The sequence below is a fragment of the Vicia villosa genome, linkage group LG3 (genome assembly GCF_029867415.1).
Source record: "Vicia villosa cultivar HV-30 ecotype Madison, WI linkage group LG3, Vvil1.0, whole genome shotgun sequence".
Classification (NCBI taxonomy): Eukaryota; Viridiplantae; Streptophyta; class Magnoliopsida; order Fabales; family Fabaceae; genus Vicia; species Vicia villosa.
Genome location: NC_081182.1, coordinates 54,603,733 through 54,628,696, shown reverse-complemented (window position 1 = coordinate 54,628,696; position 24,964 = coordinate 54,603,733). Strand labels below are relative to the sequence as shown.

At 30.7% G+C, this 24,964-nt stretch overlaps 1 protein-coding gene across 1 annotated transcript; it reads left to right on the top strand.

Annotated features, from left to right (window-relative positions):
• Positions 1-12,460: 12,460 nt before the first annotated feature.
• LOC131658075 (two-component response regulator ORR24-like) lies at positions 12,461-15,058 on the top strand. The gene is made up of 5 exons (XM_058927409.1): positions 12,461-12,599; positions 13,753-13,899; positions 13,984-14,352; positions 14,444-14,520; positions 14,642-15,058. Exons 1-5 carry the CDS (start codon positions 12,461-12,463, stop codon positions 15,056-15,058), a joined length of 1,149 nt encoding a protein of 382 aa, XP_058783392.1.
• The last annotated feature ends 9,906 nt before the right edge of the window (positions 15,059-24,964 follow it).

Here is a 24,964-nt window from a genome sequence, read left to right as displayed (position 1 = left end):
GAATGTGAATTAAGTTTAGGATATTAACTAAATTTGTTAATTGAATTGCTACTACTATTATGTGGTTTATTTAATATTTAGGCATAATGCTTTTTAATGTTTACTTATCTTTATATTGATTTATGGTTTTTAGTTTTGAATGAAAGTTCATCGGTTGAATGCTTTTGTTATATTATTTTTCTTCACCACTTATGTCTAGGGTACTCTGAAAACCATATATATTTATGTTAATTGAAAACATTAGTTTTATTTATATTGGCTGTAGACTTTAGGGATTAGCTTAAAATGAAAGGTTTAATCACTAATGTATTATGATTAAGGTGAATTCTTATTTACCCACCTCAAAAAGGTGGGTAAGGTTACCTTTAGTGTAAAATGGATTGAAAACATCAAACAATTGTTCTATATGATAAATAATTAAATACATAAAAATTAAATGGTGTCATCTGATTGGTGGAATGTACACTACCAATCTTTTTGTGATGTGTAGAGAAGTTGTCCCCTATGATTAAATACTCTCAAAATGTTATAAACACACACACGGTCACACACACATGGTCCGCTCTTGCCTGCTCCTCTTCTAAGATCTCTAGATGAGCTGACCTCAAGGGATCTTCCTCTGCATCTGGTGTCATATAAAGATGTGACACTCTATAAAATTATTGGATGTAATCATAGACTGTATTCCATGGATGAGAAGCTGGAACACGATGTACAACCTCTTATGACCATATGATCATAATACGATGCAAAAATATTATCCACATCCATGTGGAGGACAATGACAGTAGCAACAACAACATGGTCTCTTAGTATACCTAAACTGCCGCAAGAATCGCTCAGATAGATGGGGTTACATAAGTCGAGACCCACATGCCAACTATTTAGAGTACAATGATATCACCTCCAAGGGACGTGTCTCCTGTGATTGGCGTACGACATCCAATTAATATCATCAGGTACAATGTTGTCAAGAGAAAATCATAACAATTAAGTCACCTTATTCCCGCTAAGCGAGATGATCAAGCACACACGTGAAAAAGAATCATAGTCATCTACATATTCTCAATTGACGAGACGTCAAAATATTGGTGGATCCAAGTCTGAAAATTATTTAGATGAAATACTAGTAACATCATAATGTAGCATCAACATTACAACTTTAATTTCAATAAAGGTGCAAAATAATCACCATAAATAGAAAACCGTTTTCAGTCAATTGTCGAGTCTTCCATATACTACCGTAAACTAGTTTGGAGTAGAGGTACCCAAAAAAACAAACCCCACAGTTATACTTGTGTTTTTTCTCAAAGACAACAAAATACTCTACTAGAAAATTCATTTTTAGTGACTGAAAATTTTTGGTTACTGTAGTGACCAAATTAGCCACCAAAATTTGATATTCATGAGCTAATTTTAAGAGGTCCGTAAATCAGTCACTAAAATGAATTAGCCACCGATTTAGTAACCAAAATTTTGTGAGGGCCTATTCGATCACAAAAAATTATTTTTATATACAATTTAATTTATATATATAAATTAGAGACCAAAATTTCGGTCTCTAAAATTTTTTATTTTATTTTTTTATTTTTAATTCTTTTTATCTACTATTTCCTTTTCATTTTTTAAAGATTTAATTCTCTTTAAATTTTTACTAAAAGTTTCTTTTTTATTGTTTTAACAAATAATATATTTATATAAAATATATGTATATGTGTTTAAATACAAAATATAACAATAGATGTTAAGTGGCATAGTGGCAAGGTCTTGTTCAAATATGTGGAGGTCACGAGTTTGATTCCTAGGTATCATTTATTTTACGAAAAATACACTAAAATCGGTCACTAAATTCAATCACCCATTCGGTCGTTAAATTTTGGTCACTAAATTCGTTGTAAAAGCTTAACGACTAGCACTTTTTCAACCGAAAATTAATGGTCGCTAAATCTGTCGCAAAATGTGTTACTGACCGATTTTTAAGTTTTGTCGGTCTCTAGTTCGGTCACTAAAAGCAAAATTTCTAATAGTGATATACGGGGTCGATAACTTCGACACAGGTCGCACTTTTTCCCGTCAAAATGGATGTTCCGACCAAAACCAAGAGGTATGACCTCAATGCACATGCTTTGTGGTATGTAACCAGTGCATCATTACCATTAAAATTCACAATTGTAGCTAGGTGGTGCTCATACATATCCACTAATAATGAAAACCTAGCATGACACCTCTGTTGTCATGTAACTCCTACTTTTCCTTTTTTGAGACAATTCCCGAATAAGTCACCATCATGTCCAATGCCTCGGGTCTCTTGGCTATGAAGTAATATTGTAATTTTCCTTGGATCGTAATATAAAGGAAACATGGTACATCATCAAGTGTGATGGACGTACCATCGATTGAAATATGAAATGACAGCGTCTCTATGTGTCATCTCTCCACAAAAATAGACAATAAGCCATGGTTAATATAACTAAATTCAGTCCTGCATAAATTATGTAACCCAAATAGCTGTATGACATTCAGAATCCATGACGTATTAGGTTACACCAGCTTTGCAACCTTCCCACCATGGCCGATACATGTTAACATATCATAGTAAAATATTTTTGCTACCTCTCTTTCCCACATGTGCCTAGTAGAATGGTATGGATACAAATGGAGCAATGAAAGTTATGAGGGGCCTCTTGAGAAACCCTATAGGGAATATAGAGCAGTAGGGGCTTCTAGGCCAGAGGGGCTTCAGAGGCAGCAGTGGACGCGTGAATTTGAGAAGGCAATGTTAGAGACATATGAACCTATGAAAATTATGCCTAACAAGAAAATGAAGTCTCTCCAAATGCAGTTTGTGAGGGTCTAGCTTTCTCCTTACAAATGGAAGCATGTTGGGACCTTGTACAATGTCTAAACCTTTCCTGGTTTACATACATTTTTCTACAATGAAACAAGCATAACAGTGAGATGTCATAAAATGAAAATAAAAATATGCCAAACCAAAAATTGGATAAAGGCTATTCTGGATTCCAATTTGCAGACTAAGGATCTGGATTGTACCATCTAGATATCATGTGAGCCAAAGATACTAACCAAAAAAAGCATGCAAAACCGAAGCTTTAGTGCTCAAAAACTCAATGCAATGTATAACACCCCAATTTCAATAAATTAATATTATTTTAAATATAATTTTGAGTATTTATTTAATTATTATATGTGGGTAATTAAATAAATATGACTGATAAAGAGCGTGTGTGGCCTAGTAGTAGGATATGGGTGATAATAGACATCGCGCCTGCTGAACTGGATTAATGAGATTCAGTTTGCTTTTAATAGATGCAGGATATTAAAGGGAATATTGTGCAGTCTTCTTGGCGCAGATTTAAAGGTTAGAAGAATCGAGTCAAAAAGATTGAAGAATATACAGTCTCTAAATAAAGAGATTATTTAGGAAACTAATGATTAGAAGCCCAAGTCCACTTGAGAATAGGTTATAAGTAGAAGTTGTGTAACCTAAGTTTGGGTGAGCCGAATTCACCAAGATGTAATCATTAGGGATGTGTCTTAAGGCCACTCTCGAGAAGAGTTAGTAGAGGAACAGTCCGAGTTAATGATTGTTCTATGTTCACACTCAGAAACCTGTAGGTAATGAGTTGTGTTGTGTGAACCACCCGGGTTGTGGGATGGTCACTGTTCTTCTTGAAGCCTGTAGGTAAGAGAAGTATTGTTCTTGGAGAAAGCTAATGAAGCAACTCCAAGTTATTGTTCTTAGTCAAGAGTCTTGGCTAGGTATTGTCATGGAAGTGTGTCTTCCTGTTTATGTTCTTTCTGTGTGATCAGAGTTTTCATGAAGTGGGATCTTCATGAGGAGACTAAGCTGTTGAGGCAGTGGTGAGTGTTGACTGCTAGACACCATTGCGATGGTTGGGAGTGAGATGAGTTTCTCATATCTAGAGAGGATCTAGGTAGAAGGGTCATTGGATAATGATTAAGTGAGAAGTTGTAAACCGGAGGTGGTTTAGCTCTGAATTAATACTAGTGATAGTGGACTTCCTTCCTGGCTTGGTAGCCCCCAGAGTAGGGGAGTTGTTCCGAACTGAGTAAACAATTTGGTGTATTATTTATTGTTTTTCAATTCTGTTTATAATGTTATTCATTATTGTGTCTTAAATTTAGGATTAGATTTCTCGACATCCTATAGGACATCTGAAGTCTGACTTGCCAGAACTTCAATTGGTATCAGAGAAAGCATCCTGTTCTATCTCTGGATGAGATCCTGGGAAGATACTTTCTGGTCATGTACAAGGAAGAAATATTGTACTGAAAAGTTGTTTGAATGGTCCCTAGAAGTAGAGGGTAGACTGTTCATGACAGGTGTGATTTACCCTGTCTGTGTTGCTCAGGCATGTAGCTTTAGAGACGGGCTGCCAAGGGTTTAATTTATTTTCAGACCTTAACAAATTCTTGAGGGGTGTCAAGGAGTTTTCTGGTTATATTCGGCCGCATATCTAATGAAAAACTTTTGACGACTATGTGTTAAGGCTGCAACCCTCTATTCTCCTCTAAAGGTGCATCACAGGGTGTAGTGGTGGCGATACTTGAAGGGTTGTTCAATTAACTTGTCAGAGATGCGAACTATACTTCAGGGTGATCTCGAGTCCACTCGTAAAAGCGCTCATATATGAGTTTGTTGAAAGGAGATTTGGAAAAAGTTAGGAGCAATCTATGTTTGCTTCCAACTCTGAAAAAGCCAATCTCCAGGGTTGATAAAGGATCTCTTATTGTGTTCCTTGGAAAAGGAACTAATGTCGTATCATCTGTTGGAACATATTACCAGTAGATTGTGCAGAATTCTGTTGGGTAAGAGTATGGCATAACAGATGCCTTGGATACTAAACAAATGGTTTGGGACCTTCTCCTGATATGGAAGAGGAGGCATTTGTATCGTGTCTAAGAAATTACTACCTTAGACATGTATGTTGACCAGGACACAATCAACATACTGGACAGTCATTAGGTCCGTTTACTTCTGGTCTAAATGAGTTAAAGTACAGTGGCTTTGATTTGTATAACCTGTGGAAGCTTGGTAGATGTATCTTACCCAAATCCTTTGTATATGGAGATCAAGCTAACATGTCAAGGACATTCTCTTTTGACATCTGATCTATTCTTCTTATCAAAGGAGCCAGAATTAGGAATCTTGTTTATGGCCATGGAACTCCTGTCCTATTGGAAAATTCTTCCAAAGGATGGTAAGCATTAGAGACACATTAACCGAAATTCAGTGGTTAATGGGTGTCTGAACTTTGGAGTGTCATCCAAATCATCTAGGATGGACAGTTTAGCTGAAGCAAGGAGGAAACACTATTTTGGAATCAAAGAATTAAGGTTCCCTAGTATTTACGTGAAATTTCTCTCTTTGCTTGGGTTCACTTATACGGCGTCCTCATGTAATGAATCAGTGGTATTGCAAGGAATAAAGGGGATCCTTGTGCTTTGAGGAAGCAAACTTAGTCTGAACAGTCCGCTTGTGACGTGTAAAGACCAGTTAATGCCATGTTCGTTGAAATCGGCTTCAAATACTTGTTAGAGGGAATCTCTTCTATAGGAACATAAAAATGGCATCCAAACATCTCATAGTCATACAGAAGGTTTGTAAATTGTGCATATGAGATATGGTCTTTGAAGGGTTAATCAACTACTGATGGTTGATCCTCTTGCATCCCTTGCAAGATTGGTAGGTTGCTATGGAAGTCATCTCCAAAGACATAGCAAGATCCTGAGAGTGTTATTAATGTCGAAACTGATGCTTGGACATCACTTTAATTCTCTGCTTTCCCAGCTAAGGAAGTTCATTTAACTCAGGATGAGATTAATGGTCAAGCCACAAACCAAATAGGGAATGGCTAACATGACTATGTGTCTTATTGAAGAATCCACTTACTCCATATGGTGTATAATAATGTCATGTGCCATTTCTAGAGGTAGTCTTATCAGCTGATTGTACCTCTAAGGGAAGCTCATAGAGAAAAATATCATCTGATGCTTGTAGGAAGATGAGCATGTAACTGGTGAACAACCTTGACAGGATCAAGTACCAATCTGAGGTGTGTGCAAGTCTGCTTTCTGACCTCTTGATGTCAGGAAATGATTGAGAGTTTATTTCTCTCACAAGATGCAGTGGTGATACTTCTGTTTGAGTTTCCTGAAGGACTTCTATGCACAATAAGCCCGTTTAGATAATGACTCAAGAACCAGAGTTGGGTTCTGTAGTTGATGTTTCAAATAATGTTTTAACGTCATGTGTGTTGATGAATATATTTGGAAGGTTCTTGAAATTGGACAGGCGGAGTTGGATGCTCAAGCATTATGGTCAGAAGTGGCTTTCTGACTATGAGGATTAGAACATGGAGACTCTAATCCTATCAACAGTAGTATGTGTGGTGAATTTATAACTATTCTGTTGAAGACTCCACTAGTATAAATAACTACTGATGGATGTAAGGGCAGAAGAAGGGTGTCAGATACTGAGGTCTGAACAAGTGGTTTTTCTTATGTTGCAAGTCACTCTAGATAAGTGTTAAATCTGAATCTTAGTGATGCTTCTAAGCAATTATTGATTTCACGGAATATAAAAATACACATGAAAAAAAATCAAATCTAAAAAATTGATCGATAAACTAAAAACCAAAAAACATGGACATGTAACTTACACAGAAGAAGAACGATCAAACAAACAATCAAAACATCTATACGAACAGAGAGATGGAAGGAACCAGTTTTGTCGATGATGGTGGAAGAGTGAACGAAGGAAATTGTTTTGCAGAGGATGGTAGAATATGGAACGAAAGGCAATCAAACAAAATCACATAGATGAAATCGGTCATTTGGTTAAATAAATGGTAGATATGGTTTGAATGAATGAATGAATAGAAGAGGAATGACAAAGGTCTGTTGTCTTTTTCCAATGTCTAATTTCCTTCAAAAGAGAAAAATACGTTGGAATAAGAGTACAGAGAATAGAGGGTTTTTAGTTTTAGGGTTTGAGAAGCTTAAGAACAACATAGTACGAAAAAATAAAAGCATAAGGATAATGATATCTAATAATCTTTCGGCAGAAGGAAGGAAAAAATTCCATTGAAACAGATGAAGACGAAAAGAAGATGGGAAGGAAGATGAAAATAAATCTTTTGTTTGATATAAAGAAGCCGAATAATATAAAAAAGAATGATAGAGAGGTTTGTTGAAGAGAATAAATTTATAGATGAAGGGAAGGAATTGGAAGAGACTGTGGTTCAAAATCAGTCAAATTTTCAATGCTTGGAATATTGAAATGACTGCTGCGTGTAATGATGGAATATTCTAATAAGATGATTTAAATTAATTAGGACTAAAGGCTACTGAATAGGTGAATTTGTGTACTTATGTTTAGGGGTATGAAAAAGCTTCTTAAACCTGTTTTGATTAGGATAATTAAGGAAGTTTGGTGGTAATTACTTTTTATATATTAAAATAAATTTTTATATATTAAAATAGATGTGAATTTTACTTCTATATGTTTTCTTACGTGAAGCTTGACTTCTACCCGCAGCTATGGAATATGAAAAGGATTTTTTTTATAAAATAGATTAAAGTCCGATCCCCTAACAAAAGAGAATACTAAACTAACAACTAATAAAAGATTTAAAGAAATATATTTTTTTAAATTTGGATTGTAAAAATAACACCCTAACAAAATATATTTGTACTATTTATAAATTTGCATTTAAGTGTTGTTTTAGTACTATTGTATAGGAGAATATCTAGTGTATTAAGAATATCGATAAATTAATAAAATAAACTATTTAGATGAGAGAGAAAGATTGGAGAGAGAGAGAGAGAGAGAGAGACATTATTATCAAGGATATGAAACTTTTCCTTTCTCTCGTTTTCTTTTTGGGACTCTTCTGTAGCCAGTAAAGAGGTGGAGGAAAACATTGATCACCTTTTTTTGTCTTGTAGTATAACAAAGAAAATTTGGCGACTTATTTACGATTGGTTAGGTTTTTTAGTTCAGCAGGAGCATATTTTAATCACTGACAGTTTCTGTAATCACTTTGTCAAGTGGTGGGGGATTTTGAAAGGAAAAGTGACAAAAAGCAGAGAAGGGGCGGTTTGGTTAGCATCGGTGTGGTGCGTTTGGTTGGCCCGAAATGGAATTGTTTTCAATAACGGAGTGATTGATATTGAAGAGATAGTTTACAAGATTAAGATGTTTTCTTGGTGGTGGTTACAAATAGGGTCCAATCGTTTGTGTTGTAATTTCTATGAGTGGTGTAATCACCCTCCCAATTTCCTGTGATTTGTAGGCTTGGCTAGTTTGATTGTTTTCTCTATTTTGTTTCTCTTGGTGTATTTGGGTTTGAGTACCCCTAGTGCTCTTATTTAAATACACAGTTGTTTATCTAAAAAAAAAATCAAGGATATGAAACTTTTCCTTTCTCTCGTTTTCTTTTTGGGACTCTTCTGTAGCCGGTAAAGAGTAGCCCTAGTACTTTTATTGAATTACTTGCTTACCCAAAAAAAAAATTATGAAACTTAATCCTTCTAGATTCACACTAATATTGTGTTTTAATTTTAAGTTTGAGTATACTGGCCACTTGATGATCAAAAGAGAAGAATTAAGGATTTGTTAGAAAATTGGTAAAAAAAAGATTTGTTAGAAAATTTTATTTTTAAAATGAGAATATTTTAGTCTTATTTGGCCGAAACTAGTTTTATAGGTTAAAAAATCACATTAATAAATATTATGGAAAAATTTTACATTGGTTAGAATATGAAGAATTAAACATTTATAAGTAAGAAAATTCACTTATATATCATTTTAGGTTATGTTTTGGAGTTTGGAAACGAAGAAAATGGAGAGGAGGACTTTGAAAATTGGAGTAGAAGAGAAGAATTGAGTAAAAAGAATTGAATGATTTTGATTGAGAGGGTTTTGAAGGGTTTGTTTTTATTCATAACACTAAAAATCCCATAGTTTGAAGAAATTAAAAAATTGTTTGAAGAAGGGCTTGGAGGGCTTACATAAATTTTTAAAATAGCTTTTATGTTGTTATAATATTGAAAAAAATTTAAAAATATAGCAATGACATACACTCTTTTATTATTATATACAAAATTATTATTTTTTTTCAAAAAATGTCAAATATTTTTTAATACTTTTTTAAAAATTTGTTTTTGGAAGTCTTCCCGTCCTTTCCAAACTCCCAAACATAGCTTTATGATTTTAGATAAATATATGATGTGTCTCTCACAAAGATATGTTACTCTTAAAATAATCTCAAATATAAAAATACTCCCCGTTTGAATCTTGAATTGCACCAAATGGCCCATTGAAAAAGTATATAGAAGAAATAGATATATTCACAATTACAAGTGTGAGTAATGTCTTAAACATTTATAAGTGATTTGACGCGTCTCTCACAAATATAATTGCTCCTAAAAGTAGTTTCCAGAGATAAAAATATAAAAATGCTTCTTGTATTACGGATTTAAAATATAAGTGAATGAACTAATTTGAACATTCCGCATTACGGATAAATAATGGATATTACACACATAATTGACACATAAATATGATAATAAAATATTTAATCTTACAGGTCACTATGATATAAAATATTTAATTTTACGGGTCACTATCAATACAATGTTTATTTTTTTTTTAAAATCAACAATGATTTTTATTTGAAAAGCAAAATCTTTATTTTCAAATATAACATTTCTTTTTCTTTCTCCATCTCATTGACCCCTTTTTTCTTTTCATTTTATATAATTATTTAATACAATTGAATTTTATGATAATTGTGCATTTTACTATTAAATATCTCATTTCAAACTTATATGTGTTTTTTAATATATTTTATACCGTATCAACGCAATATTATTAAATTGGATTATTTTGTTTATCTCACGAGTAAAGTAATTAATATATTTTTTAACTTCAATAAAATAAAAATTTTATTTTATCTTATTGAATAATACTATATAATCATTCACACAACTATCAAATTATTACCTTTACTTAAAGATAAAATTACTATTTTCTAATACACTTAAATCTATAAGATTATTGTTCAATTTACAATTAAGTAAATAATTTTATATTTTTCAATTATATTTTAAATTTTACATTTATATTTCTTATAATATTCAATCAAAATTTATACTTTTTATATCTAATTAATTTACATAATAATTAATAAAATTGCACACAGTTGCATTTAATATTAATTTTCAATCATTCAAAATATACTACATCAAATAGACGAATACCGTGCGGCAGCACGAGTCTCTTACTAGTTGCACTAACCACATTATATGGGTTGTGACTAAAAAATTATTTTTGAATTTTAAGTATTAAAAAGTATATTTATGTTTATTAATAAATAAATCAAATATAATTTTTTTAGATGTAGAGAGTAAATCTCGGTGAAATAGAGATTGACATTTAGAAATAAATTTGTCTAGAAATTGAAATATATTTAAAGGATAAGATCAAAGGACACAAGTGTGTCAAAGTTTAATTCGAATCAAATCTCAATTGTTAAAAGAATTGATTATATATATATATATATATATATATATATATATATATATATATATATATATATATATATATATATATATATATATATATATATATATATATATATATATCTCCTATTTTTTCTTAAAAAATAAGTTATTTATATGACCGCTTGATTGAATAATATTAACGGTTGAGATGTTGTGTCAAATTAAATTTTGACACTTTTTTTTGGAAAGAAAATTTTGACACCTTGATTTCATTTGATCTTATCCTTACCTATTTAAAAAAAATCTATTAATATATTTTCCAAAATAAAATAAAATCATGAAACATAAATAATAAATGAACTGATTTGAACATTCCGCATTACGGATAAATAATGGATATTACACACATAATTGACACATAAATATGATAAAAAAAATATTTAATCTTACAGGTCACTATGATAATAAAATATTTAATCTTACGGGTCACTATCAATACAATGTTTATTTTTTTTTAAATCAACAATGATTTTTATTTGAAAAGCAAAATCTTTATTTTCAAATATAACATTTCTTTTTCTTTCTCCATCTCATTGACCCCTTTTTTCTTTTCATTTAATATAATTATTTAATACAATTGAGTTTTATGTTAATTGTGCATTTTACTATTAAATATCTCATTTCAAACTTATATGTGTTTTTTAATATATTTTATACCGTATCAACACAATATTATTAAATTGGATTATTTTGTTTATCTCACGAGTAAAGTAATTAATATATTTTTTAACTTCAATAAAATAAAAATTGTATTTTATCTTATTGAATAATACTATATAGTCATTCACACAACTATCAAATTATTATCTTTATTTAAAGATAAAATTACTATTTTTTAATACACTTAAATCTATAAGATTATTGTTCAATTTACAATTAAGTAAATAATTTTATATTTTTCAATGATATTTTAAATTTTACATTTACATTTCTTATAATATTCTATCAAAATTTATACTTTTTTATATCTAATTAATTTACATAATAATTAATAAAATTGCACACAGTTGCATTTAATATTGACTTTCATATCATTCAAAATATACTACATCAAATAGACGAATACCCGTGCGGCAGCACGGGTCTCTTACTAGTTGCACTAACAACATTATATGGGTTGTGACTAAAAAATTATTTTTGAATTTTAAGTATTAAAAAGTATATTTATGTTTATTAATAAATAAATCAAACATAATTTTTTTAGATGTAGAGAGTAAATCTCGGTGAAATAGAGATTGACATTTAGAAATAAACTTGTGTAGAAATTGAAATATATTTAAAGGATAAGATCAAAGGACACAAGTGTGTCAAAGTTTAATTCGAATCAAATCTCAATTGTTAAAAGAATTGATTAAATATATATATATATATATATATATATATATATATATATATATATATATATATATATATATATATATATATATATATATCCTATTTTTTCTTAAAAAATAAGTTATTTATATGACCGCTTGATTGAATAATATTAACGGTTGAGATGTTGTGTCAAATCAAATTTTGACATTTTTTTTTGGAAAGAAAATTTTGACACCTTAATTTCATTTGATCTTATCACTACCTATTTAAAAAAAATCTAAAAATATATTTTCTAAAATTAAATAAAATAGTGAAACATAAATAGTAGAAAAATATTCTCTTACACAAATCTGTAAAGATACTCATCGAAAATAAATTTAAGACAACAACTATAAGAACATCTTTTTGTATCACACCAAAAATCTCAACTTTCCCCTAAGATTTTGAATTGAGGTTTATTCTTCTCATAACTTGGTTTCTAAATAGAAAGGTTCCTAATCACCATAATCCACTTTTTTATTACCAAAAAGTTATGACGATTGGAGATCATAGAAAGAACGATATTGGCCTTGGAGATCAGTTTCCTATTGGAATGCGTGTTCTTGTAGTTGAAGCTGATTTAACATGTCTCAAGAATTTAGAGGAACTTCTCAAAAAGTGTCAATATCATGGTATGTTTTATTCTTAATTTTTATTAGGGTTTAATTTTTTATTATTTACTCTAAAATTAACAAGTTTCTTTTTTTGTCATTATAAATAATCATATTTGTAATCTTTCAAAATTATTATGAACCTTTTATGTAATCCTAAACACACTAAAAGAGAATGCATAATAATTTTTATGAGAGAAGTGAGAAAGGAATGAAAAAATGGAGGGAAATAAGATGAGAGAGATTGTCTTGTTAGAGAGAGATAGAGAGAAAATTAGGGTGTTTTTCCTTCAATAAAGTTAGAGAATCGACTCCCGTATATTGCAGTCTTATTATATTTTTTATTAAGATTAATTATATTTTTTTAGTCACTCCAAAATTAACAAGTTTCTTTGTGATAATACAAGAATCATACTTTTCAATCTTTCAAATTTTATTTTGCATTTAGTTTTAGCATGTTTAGGGTTACATAAAAAGTTCTTCTACAAATATTTATAAATCAAAGGTGTAAATTTTACGTGATTTAATGATGATATTACATTTCTTATTACAATTTTATTATTATTTTTATCTTAAGTTATATATTTTTTTAATTACTTCAAAATTAACAAGTAAGGTCGGTTGTTTTTGATGTTGACGAGTGGAATTTAAATTTCATTCGCGGTTTGATTATTGTTTTACTTCTTTTTTCTTCTTTTCTCAACTGTATCAGGTTGAGTATTTCTTTGTCTTCATAAAATAATTTTTTTTTAATATATTAAAATTTATTATATATTCAATTTTAGTTACATAAAAAATTTGTCTTCAAATATTTATAAATCTAGGGCATAGATTTGAACTGATTTTAAACATGATTTCAAACTCTACATTGCAATCTTATTATTATTTTGTAGGGCTAAATATTTAGTCACTAAAAAATTAACAAGTTTCTTTCTTTGTGATCATAAAAGAATCATACTTTTCAATCTTTCAAAATTTACTATGCATTCTGTTTTAGCATGTTTAGGGCTACATATTATATTAAAATCAAATGTTAGGTTATTTTTAACAATGAAGTTGATCTCTTTTATATTAAATATCTAATTTTTAAATCAAATGGAGAATAATTTTCATCAACAAATGTTGTATTGTAATTTTCATAATCATATTAATTTTATGATTGTTTTTGATGCAGTAACCACTGCTCAAAATGGAATAACAGCGCTGAACTTGTTGAGAGAAAACAAAAATAATTTCGATCTATTAATGACTAATGCTGATATGCCAAACATGGATGGATTCAAGCTGCTTGAGCTTGTTGGAATGCACCTACCTGTAATTTGTAAGTATTCTTCAACTTTATCGATCTTATTTATTCATGGTATAACAAATTATAGTGTTTGATTACAAATGTCTTTGATTTCAGTGTTTTCTTCGAATGATGATCCGAAGATGGTGATGAGAGGAGTTTTGCATGGTGCTTGTGATTATCTTGTGAACCCTTTTAGAATGGAAAAACTACAGGTCATTTGGCAACATGTAATCAGAAAGAATATGAATATCAAAAGAAGTAATTATGATACGATTAATTCGGATAGAAAAATTGGAGTTGATTCGACAATGGTAACAAATTCAGATCAAAATGAAAAGCTATCAGAAAAAAGGAAAAATCATAGAGAAGATGATGTTAATAAGAATCAGAATCCCACAACTTTGAAGAAGAAGCCTCGAGTTGTTTGGTCGAATGACTTACACCGCAAGTTTGTCGATGTCGTGAATAAAATAGGCCTTGATAGTAAGAGTTTATAAATTAAATTCAAATTTTTATCATTTGTTGCTTTCCTCTATTTCTAAGAAAATTCAGTATTGTGTTATTTTGTTTGTAGATGCTGTGCCGAAAAAGATTCTTGAGTTAATGAAAGATGAAAATCTTACAAACAAGAATGTGGCCAGCCATCTCCAGGTATTTTTCTCAACTAATGCTTTAACTCAGGGTTGTGAGTTCAAACTCGCACTCTTGCATCTGATGTTCTTGTATAATTACCAACTAAAATGACTTAACGAGTTTTTGGAAATATGTGCAGAAATATAGACTCACTCTAAAAAGAATTAAAAGTGAGGAAATCCAACAAGCTAATATGGTGGCAGCAAAACGTAGAAGTTCAAATACATCCTATTCAAGAAGAAGTACTCAACTTAGTGAAGTTGGAGATTATTTGCATAAATTGAATGACTCTAAAGAGATTAATAGGCATAACAATCTCATGATGGTGGAATCAAATCCTCAAGAGAAAAGCTTAGTCGTCTCTCAACCATCATTATTTTCTATCCCTTCACTTGAAAACAAAAATATTTTGTCAAGCACTATGGAATTACCTGCAACAAACTCTAACCTTCCATTAATAGACTATACAGTTCCTCTGAATGTTATTGAACCTGAAGGAAACTTGGATTACAATTATTGGAAACACGTTCAAATGAACTCTGATGAGATTCCATAGGAGAATATATATATATATATATATATATATATATATATATATATATATATATATATATATATATATATATATATATATATATATATATATATATATATATATAACAATTTATCATTTGTCAGTTTAAAAATTCATATTTAGCTTGAGTTTTTTTTATATTTTTATTTTTTGTTCACTTTTTCAGTCGTTTTTTTATTTTCAGAGATTTGTAAGGAAAAATTATTTAGACAGTTTTTAATATAGATTTGGTGTGAAGACAGAATCAACACAGTTTTTCGCTGGCGAATCCACCTTAAACAACTCTCGTGGAGATGGCTGTCCATGAAATATCCAGACATGAAATTCGACTTTGCTTAAGGGAGAATAAATCCAAGGATTTGCGTTGGTATTACTGAGAGCTGTTTTCGAGGTCATTGTTAGTTTTTAAGTGTGCAGAAGGAGGCCATTCTTTTAGTCCTTTAAGTTGGCATAGGGGTTCTGAGTCTGTTATTTTTCAATTTTTAGAGCTGTTATGTACTGGTTTTTTAGGATTCATTTACTTGCACAGGGGCTGTGGTATTGTTTATTGGCTGTCATGGCTTTGGTCTCCTGCTCTTTTGTTCTGTATAATTGAACTATCTGCACTTCTGGTGCATTGCTTTATATATATTTGGCTGTTTCAAAAAATATATATATAGATTTTTTGAAACATGGAAACAAAAAAAAATGAAGAAAATTTTACAATGAAACATTGAAGCTGGAAACAAAATATATTGTCTTTAGGCAAGTTGATTTGATTGTTATTCCATTAGAAATTATAATCACAATATTTATCTAAGGGTGTGTTTGGATTGCCAGTGGACAAAATTGATTCTATCAGAATTAAGTTTGGTAGAATTGATTCTATCAGAATTGAGTATGGTAGAATTGATTTATGTTTAGATACATTTATGTAAAAGTTAGTTGAATAATAAATTTCAGTGTAAAAAACATCCAAAATCAATTCTGGAGATAGAAGTTTCAAATTCTATCTTCAAGTAGAATCAATTCTGGAGACAGAATCAATTCTAATTTTACCTAAACAAACATAATGACTCAAAATCGATTCTACAAAGTGAAAGAGTTAAAAGACTAAAGTTAGATCCTTGTAATTAAGAACATATTAACATAACAACTAATATACTAATCCTTTTTAAAATAATACAATATTAATCTAAATAATAAATCATAGTGTGTAAAAACAAAGCATAAAATGCTCTCCAACTTCTCATTTCAATTGAATTATGTGAAAGGAGAAGTGTCTAAGAGCTTTTTTTGTTTTGTTTTATGGTGTCTCATTTCAATTTAATTGATATTAAAGTGAAACTACTCGGTGTCTTCTCATTTCTCACACTATGATTCATTTGATATTTATAAATATATTCGATAAAAAAAGAGCTTATACATGTGTGTATAAGTAAAACATTATGTGTTAGTCAATTAAAACAAGTATGTTGGCAGACGAGTGTGTTGCAGATGTTGATTCTTCAACAAAATAGAGGTTGTTCACTCAAACTTGATTCTCTTATTAAGTCTATGAGAACATTGAACTTTTGTTGTGTTGATAAATGGTTCCTGTCACAAAGGATCATCTACTGTATCAAAGTGTCAACCCGAGACAGGTGGGTGATGGATGTCTGTAAAGCTGGAATATCGTCTTGGATGAATAATTCAGTCTTTTTTTGGAGTAAGGGGGAGTAACTGTTCCAGTTACCTTTTAGAAGGAATCTCTTCTATAGGTGCAAAAGATTATTGGTTGCCCTAAGATCACAAAGTCAGATCTCAAGGATGATCACTAGAAGACTTTGTAAATTCCCTGCTGAACAGACTGCAAAAGGGTGGGGCTGATCAGTGAAGAAGTTGCTTTAGTAGCACGTGGTACAGAAAGTTGTCAAGTCTGGAAGAAAAATCAACAAAGTATCAACTACACTCAGATGAGCAAGGTAAGACAAAAGGTTCTACCTTGTGTGAGAAGGTAACCCTATTTTCATAAAATGAAATACTCTGTCGTGAGCTGAGTGTTTCTGAATTGAATGTGCATATGCTCAAGACTAAGAACTTTGACAGAAGACTTAGTGTTTGTCTAAAGCTACTATGCAATTCTGCTTCTTATACCCTTGTTCAGAGAAGGTGCAGTGACAAACCTCTACGTGAAGTTATTCATGTCCTAAATGATGTCTTGACATCATATTGACTGGTTAATACTTGAAGATTCTGATCAATAGTATGATGATTTGGCAATTCGTGACTACTGTTGTCTTGATGACCTCACCATCTCGGGTTCTCTATGATGAGTGCACAAGCGGAGGAAAGGAGTTTTACATGGTGAATTGCAAAGGAAGATGATTGTGTCTACTTTTCTTGCAAGGGGTTGTTTCAATGTAGCGCTCATGGACATCAGAATGACATCAATTACCCGTAGCAAGGGGAGTGAATATCTTGTTCCTGTTCTCTATCTGTGAAGTGCATCTTTAGGAAGCATGTGCTTTGGTCTTGAGTTGAAAATCGTGTGTGCTAATCAAGCGAAACAAATGTTGAGGCTCTTCTGGTTTGTCTTGCTCTTAACTTGCATTTTTTTGTGGGAATCTTAAACTTACTCTAGATTCCTAGGGTTATTTTCCTTGGGGAGAAACTTCGACTTATTCTTCGTTTCTTGGGGCTTTCATTATTATTTTTAAAAGGCTTTGTCAATTGTTTTTTAAGAACCATGGAATGGATAGCCTTAGAGAATTTAACTTCACAAGACTGCTGTTAGTCAGAAAGAGAAGACAAAATTATATATCTTGGAAGCTACATTGTGAAACACAAATATTGATAATAAAAACATTACACTACTACGGAAAGAACATTTAACCACGGTTGAGAGAAGGATATTACAACGGGTGGAGGTTCGTGGTGAAGTGGGGTGTGTTAGTAAATGTGCTCTTTACCACAACGGACTGGAGGGCGTCATGAATTTGACATAACTTGGGTTACAGAGTCGAGGTAACGAAGGGCATCATGATAACTTGCCACTTAACCCCTCGATTTTTTAATAACCGAGGGAATAGTTGAAATGGTAATTGGTTCAATCCCCAATTATTTCTTTATTATATATTCAAAAATAGCGCCACATACCTCTTGATTTATGACCAAAACCAAGGAGAAAGAAAAAATATTTAAAAAATAAATAAATTACATTGTTTACACATAACATTTATAAATTAATTTGTTTACAAACTATTTTGTTTACAAAGAATATTACATCGTTTACACTGAATATTAAAGTAAAAAATAAGAAACAAATTTTGAACCTGATTCATCGTCATCACTTTCAGTGAAGATAAGATACCAAATCTTCAAATCATTCAATTTTGGGAAGATTAAATGTTGGATGAAAGTATATTATCAATGGCTTTTGCTTGCATTTGTTTCTGATATAAAACAAAAAAGGTTAGATAAGGAAAATAAATATTTCGTTATATGATTATTTGTAAACTTATATGGAGCTTCGCGGTATGTTCTTATTGTTCTCCATTATTGTTGTTCTTGTTGTTCTCTGCGCATTGTTTTATTGTTGTTGTTGTTGTTGAGAAGCTATATTTTTTTTACTCTTTTTTGTTTTATTTTCATAAGCTTTATTTGATTATTGATTATAGTTGGATGAAAGCCAATAAATTAAGTAGCGATTATGAGAAAGGATTGTTACAATTTCTTGATTTTGCAGATAAAAGCATTCCTAACAACAATGGTATTTTTTGGTGTCCTTGTATGAATTGCTATAATACGCAAAAACATCCAAGGGATGTTATATTCAATCATTATGGTTGTGCTGGAATTATTCAAAATTACACGAAATGGGAATGGCATGGTGAAGGGACAAAAAATAGACCTTTGTCACAAAAAGTTGAAGATGATGAATGTATGACTGATAATCTAGAAGACATCATTCGTGATAATTGATTCGATGCTTTCAAGAGAGATAATATGCTCTATACTTTGCAAAGAGACATGGAAGATTCATTGTACCAGGATGTAAAGGTTTTATAAGATTGTCAGATGTGTTAAGACTATTTAATCTTAAGGCAAGAAGCGAATGGATGTATAAGAGTTTCACTAAATTGCTTGAATTGTTGAAATAAATGTTTCCTAAAGATCACACGTTGCATGAGTGCCCGAGATGTGGGTGTCGTGTGTTAATTTATAAAATTGAAGTCTTTGTATTCCGATTGTCAACCAAATTATATGCAAGAGATTTATGAATGGCGAAGGAATTTGAGTTGATGTTATATATACTATGGTGCTTTCGAAGGCTTTAATTTCAACAAAGGGCATATGTTATAATATATTCAAAAAGGCATTTGGAAAAGACATTCGAAAAAGTCATGCAAAGAGTCAAATATTGACATATTGCATCGATCAAGCAAACAACTCCTACAAGGAAGTTATAAGAAGTTATTAAAAGTAGTTATCTAAAGGGACATGTGTCAATTTTAGATTAATGAAGTTATTAAATAAGACACTTGTCAAAATATTAGATGTGGGAAGTTATTTCCTTTTTCTATAAATATTTGTAATTACTATGTATTAGGGGTTGGATCCTATTTTCTGAAAAACTTTGTAGCATCCACGTTGTGGGGAAAACGAGTTCAGGGGTGGACAGAGATGGATTCCGACCATCCTTTACATTTTCAACCAATTTAAGATCGTTTTGTTTATATTCCTTTTTCTCTTGTAATTCTACATTTCTTTTCATTTTCTTTATTTCTCTTTCTTTTGAATGCTCACTTTAGTGTTATTTCTTTTTAAGTTGCCATAAGATAACTTGTCTTATAAAAGTTGTTGGAAGCAATTCTAACACTTATAAGAACAGGATTTTGTTGCATGAAGTGATATCATAAATCACGAGACTTGAACGAATATTTTAAAAATACTTTTATCCAATCCTAAAGTGTTGATGGATAATGATTGTTTACATTACCAAAAATCGGTGTAAACAAAGTGGTGAACATGACGTGAAATTTCAAGTTTAGCGTGATTCAACACTTTATATGCATAAAGAAATTTTGTTGAAGCCATTAAAGGAGGACACCCATAAAATTGGAGAATCTTAACAAAATGGTTTTGAAAATTTTTACAAATATTGAAACTGAAAAGTATTAGCCTTTGATTGACGCTTTTGAATTATTCTCAACAACATTTAAAGTGTGTTTAATTTATAGTTTATTGATCGGAACTTGTCTTACAAAAAGATTGATTATTTTTTACTAATATTTTTAAGGATTACAATCCAATAATGGTTTAATTTCCTTCTCGGGGATATCAAATTATTATGATTTCGGTTTAAAAAAATAATAAAATGCAAGTTATTGTTAATGCCATTATAACATGTCAAAGATGAAATATGACAGCATGCCACTTTGAAATGTTTTAATGACAATGAATTAAATGGATTGATCATGGTAGTAATATCAACATAATATTTTGATCAAGATTTTTGTATAATATGGAATTAATTTTTCCAACCAAATAATTGGCTAAGTCTTGGTCTATTTATCTTTCGATATAAAATCAATTTGGAGTCGAAATCCTCTTCTTCAAAATTTTGCTAAATTTCCAAAAGAGGCTTTTAAGTGTTTTCACTGAATTGGTGGGGGCCTCTGTTAATACCACAAATATATAATTGATGGTATTGAGAAAGACTCGGTGTTAGAGGTCGAATTGCTATCTTGTGTTTCTCACTTTACACATATATATTGGTTCAAGTAGGAAAACATGGAACCATGTGCAAGGGGAGTGAATATCTTGTTCCTGTTCTCTATCTGTGAAGTGCATCTTTAGGAAGCATGTGCTTTGGTCTTGAGTTGAAAATCGTGTGTGCTAATCAAGCGAAACAAATGTTGAGGCTCTTCTGGTTTGTCTTGCTCTTAACTTGCATTTTTTTGTGGGAATCTTAAACTTACTCTAGATTCCTAGGGTTATTTTCCTTGGGGAGAAACTTCGACTTATTCTTCGTTTCTTGGGGCTTTCATTATTATTTTTAAAAGGCTTTGTCAATTGTTTTTTAAGAACCATGGAATGGATAGCCTTAGAGAATTTAACTTCACAAGACTGCTGTTAGTCAGAAAGAGAAGACAATGTCTGACAAAATGTTAGGACATCTTATCAAACATGTTTGCTAAGTAACTGACAGAAGAGTTGAGTTGATAAGATCACACATGTGTCAGATAGGTGCGAAGAACTGTCCAAATGCATGCATCAAGAATTATTCCTTTTCAGCAGAAACAGTCAAGATTCAGAAAAGGTATTCAACGCACACATTGAATGGATGATAGTTTTCCTTGTTTAGCGTATCCTTTTGACCGAGACCGTTGAAGATCGTCCAAAGATCATTACCTTCGAGGCTCAGGTTCAGCTATTTATAGAGGGTTCTTCTTGCTTCCATCATATTGTGAGTTCTGGGTTCATATCAAACATGGGATTCATATGCGTGTGGGTGAGCTGCATCCATCTACGGTACTGTGAGAGACTTCTTTGTAAATTTTTGGCCAAAAGGGGGGAGAAAAGTATGGGTTTAATTCAAAGAAATCTAGAACTTGATTTTCCACTGCTGAAACGTCAAAGAAGAAGTTGCGTCATCTACTGAAGAATTTGTTGTTGTGACTTGTGATATGAGTTAACGAACACAATTGTGACTTGTAATCTGAGTTACAAAGAGATTGAATGATGTTCTACTTGAGAGATTTGTCATTGTCCATGGCCCTCTTTCTCCACCATTACAAGTGTAGATCATCTCTTTGTAACATAAAACGGTTCTAACGTTAAGGGGGGTTTTCATCAAATAAACACAAAACCTTCTTAGCGTTAAGAATAAGGTTGTAGGTGTCAAGGCCTGTGCTGCATTGAATCACTGGAAGAAAACTGAAGGAAGAGATCAATCCGAAGATGTTGGATCAAAGGTGAAGATGGTGAACAAGATGTCTTGACATAGTAACTAAAGACTGGCTTTATTCAACAGTTGTTGCATCCCACTGCCTTGTTGCTGAGGTCTACTGACCATCAAAAGTTATGTTCTACCTGTTTATATGTAATATTTGTATGTAATATGTAATTTATTTGTTTTAGCCAAAAAATTTCCAAAGGGCGAGATTGTTAGTTCTCTGTTTTTAGGGTTGACTTAATTTTTGTAAAACAAATAAAAGGATCAGTGTGTATAAATGTATAAAAATAACAGGTACAACAAAGAGTCCCACTGAAATGATAGAACATTTATGTTGGAGTAATTCAACATCTGGAATGACATGTCACATGGGATATTACGACATCATGCCTGAGCTGAAGAGAAGAGTTCTAATTAAATCTGTGTGATTTAATTACTACAGAAGAATGCAGAATATCCAGGGATATTGTGCAAATCAAATAAAGGCGTGATACATTATTTGACAGGACTGAAGAATCGATAAGAAGGTTTGAGGAATCATTCAGAAAAATCAAATTAGAATATTTGAAGATTATATAGTTTCTAATTATAGAGATATTCTCGAAAACTAACAGATTGAAGACCTTATTTGTAGCAGAAGATACTGTGATATTGTAACAGCAAATATGTTGTGATTGAAGGCCCAAATCTAGTTGGGTATAGGTTATAAATAGAAGACTTTGTAACCTAGAAAAAGAAGACAACCACCGAGTAGAAAGATGTAATCTTAAGGGTTTGTCAAGTTAAACCTTCCGGCATGTAGGAAGGTTACCATTGTGGTCCTCGAAGCCTGTAGACAAGAGGAGTATTGTTCTTGGAGGAAGTTTGAAGTAACTCCAAGTTCGTGGTCATAATCAATAGTCTTGGCTAGGGATTGTCATGGAAGTATGTCTTCCAAACTGTTTATTTGTGGGATCAGAATGCGTTTGATATTAGGTCGTTGTTACAGCTCGTGGGACTGGAGAACTGTACAACATCATTGCGATTATTGGAAGTGGGATGGAGATATTCCATATCTAGGGAGGACCTAGGTAGAAGGGTCATTAGGTAGGGATTAAGTGAGGGGTTGTAAACTTGGGACTAGTTTAGCTCTGAATTAATACTGTTGATAGTGGACTTCATTCTTGGCTTGGTATGCCCCTAGAGTAGGTGTGATTTCATCGAACTGGGTCAACAATTACTGGAGTCATTTATCTTTGAGTTTGACATAATTCAGTGTATATACCTTGCTGATGTTTCTTTACAAATCACATGTCTCGACATCTTTCAAGAAATCTGGATCTGTTACACCAGAATTCCACTTTTTCTTCTTCTTATTTTCTGGATTGGATTCAATTCGATCCAAACCAATTCAATTTTATGCGGATTAATTTTATTAGTTTTTGGATATCCATATTACAAATTATAATTTGTTTATAAATATTAATATTATAAAAAAAATACTATAAAATAATAAGTTTAGAGTAATATACAAAGACATTAAAAATTAAAATTACAAACAAATAAAATATTAAAAATAAATAGATAAATTAAACCAGTTAATTGCATAATATATCATACTAATAAAAATAAATAAATATTAAAATATATGAATATGATTCGGTTCGGTTTACATCAGTGTGTGCATGTGTGGTCTAGTGGTGAAAGTTTGGATCTTGAGAGTGTGTTCCCCTCAAAATCTCACACCCGAATTTTACTAGACACAAATTACTTATGAAAAAAAAAGTTTGCATCGATTTTAAAAAAATTGTGATATTTATTTGGATTTTAATCTATTATAAAATTATTGAATAATTAATATTGAGTTCCCAAATTTTATATTAAAGCCGATATTTAAACGGTATCACTAGAATTCAAATCCTTGTACTCAAGATTGTGTATGACTTTTAGTGGTTATTTAATTTTTATGTGAATTTTTTGTTTTATTGATTAAATTTTTTTTTATCAATTATCTTTTGACCCCTCAACAGTAAATAGAGAAAAATGAAAAAAAAAAAAAAAAACCTACAAATTTATTTGATTTTTGAACTAATTCTACAATTTTATTAGAAAAAATAAATTAGAGTACAAGTGTAAAACATTTTTTTTATTTTATATTTTTTACCTTATAAAAATATATAAAAAGATAATTGTGATTGCTCATTGTCGTTTACTAGAATCTACTTATCAATTAAGGTAATACAAATTGAAATTCTTAATTTTCTTTTTTTTTTTGGTAAAATGAAATCTTAATATTATTAACCTATGAAACTGAAAATCCCTTTTTAGTAGATAAAGTTTTCGTTGACAATAAACAAAAGTTAATAAATAATAAAAAAATATACTATACTACTAAATCTAAAACATAGTAATGATTAGTTTAAAAAATATATTTATTTTGTATCTTTTACTGTATATATAAATCAGAAACATAATTATATTTTAAATATTAGATTCAGATATATTAATGTGATTGACCAGAATATCAAATATTAAATTTAGATACATTAACGTGATTGACCAAAATATATGCAAAGATTTTTTCTATCAAAATCTCTAATTTTTTTGTCATGCTAAGATAATAAAAATTGGAATTTTTAATATAAATATATCAAATAGCAACCATAATGAACACATTGATTTCCTGATAGTTTTAAACTACTGTTTTTGTTCTTTTTATTTTCCGGAAAAAAATAAACAACCTTTCTCTTTTCTTTTTGTTCTTCTTATTTTCCGAAAAAAATACAAACAACCATTCTCTTTTCCTATAGTTTTTAATATTGTTTATGGAGATAGATTGGAGGAACTTAGAAGCACTTCCTTTAAGTTTAATTTTTGATAAATTAGCAGAATCTATAGATCACGTATATTTCAGTGTCGTATGCAAGAATTGGTATTCCATTGCAAAATTTAATTATCAAAATCGACAAATACAAAATAATGTATTGCCC

Bases quoted from the DNA above. Each gene is read 5' to 3' on its own strand.
- LOC131658075 (XM_058927409.1), top strand. From the start codon at position 12,461: ATGACGATTGGAGATCATAGAAAGAACGATATTGGCCTTGGAGATCAG. The intron at 13,900-13,983 runs GTAAGTATTCTT...CTTTGATTTCAG, and splicing joins AATGCACCTACCTGTAATTT to TGTTTTCTTCGAATGATGAT. The intron at 14,353-14,443 runs GTAAGAGTTTAT...TTTTGTTTGTAG, and splicing joins GAATAAAATAGGCCTTGATA to ATGCTGTGCCGAAAAAGATT.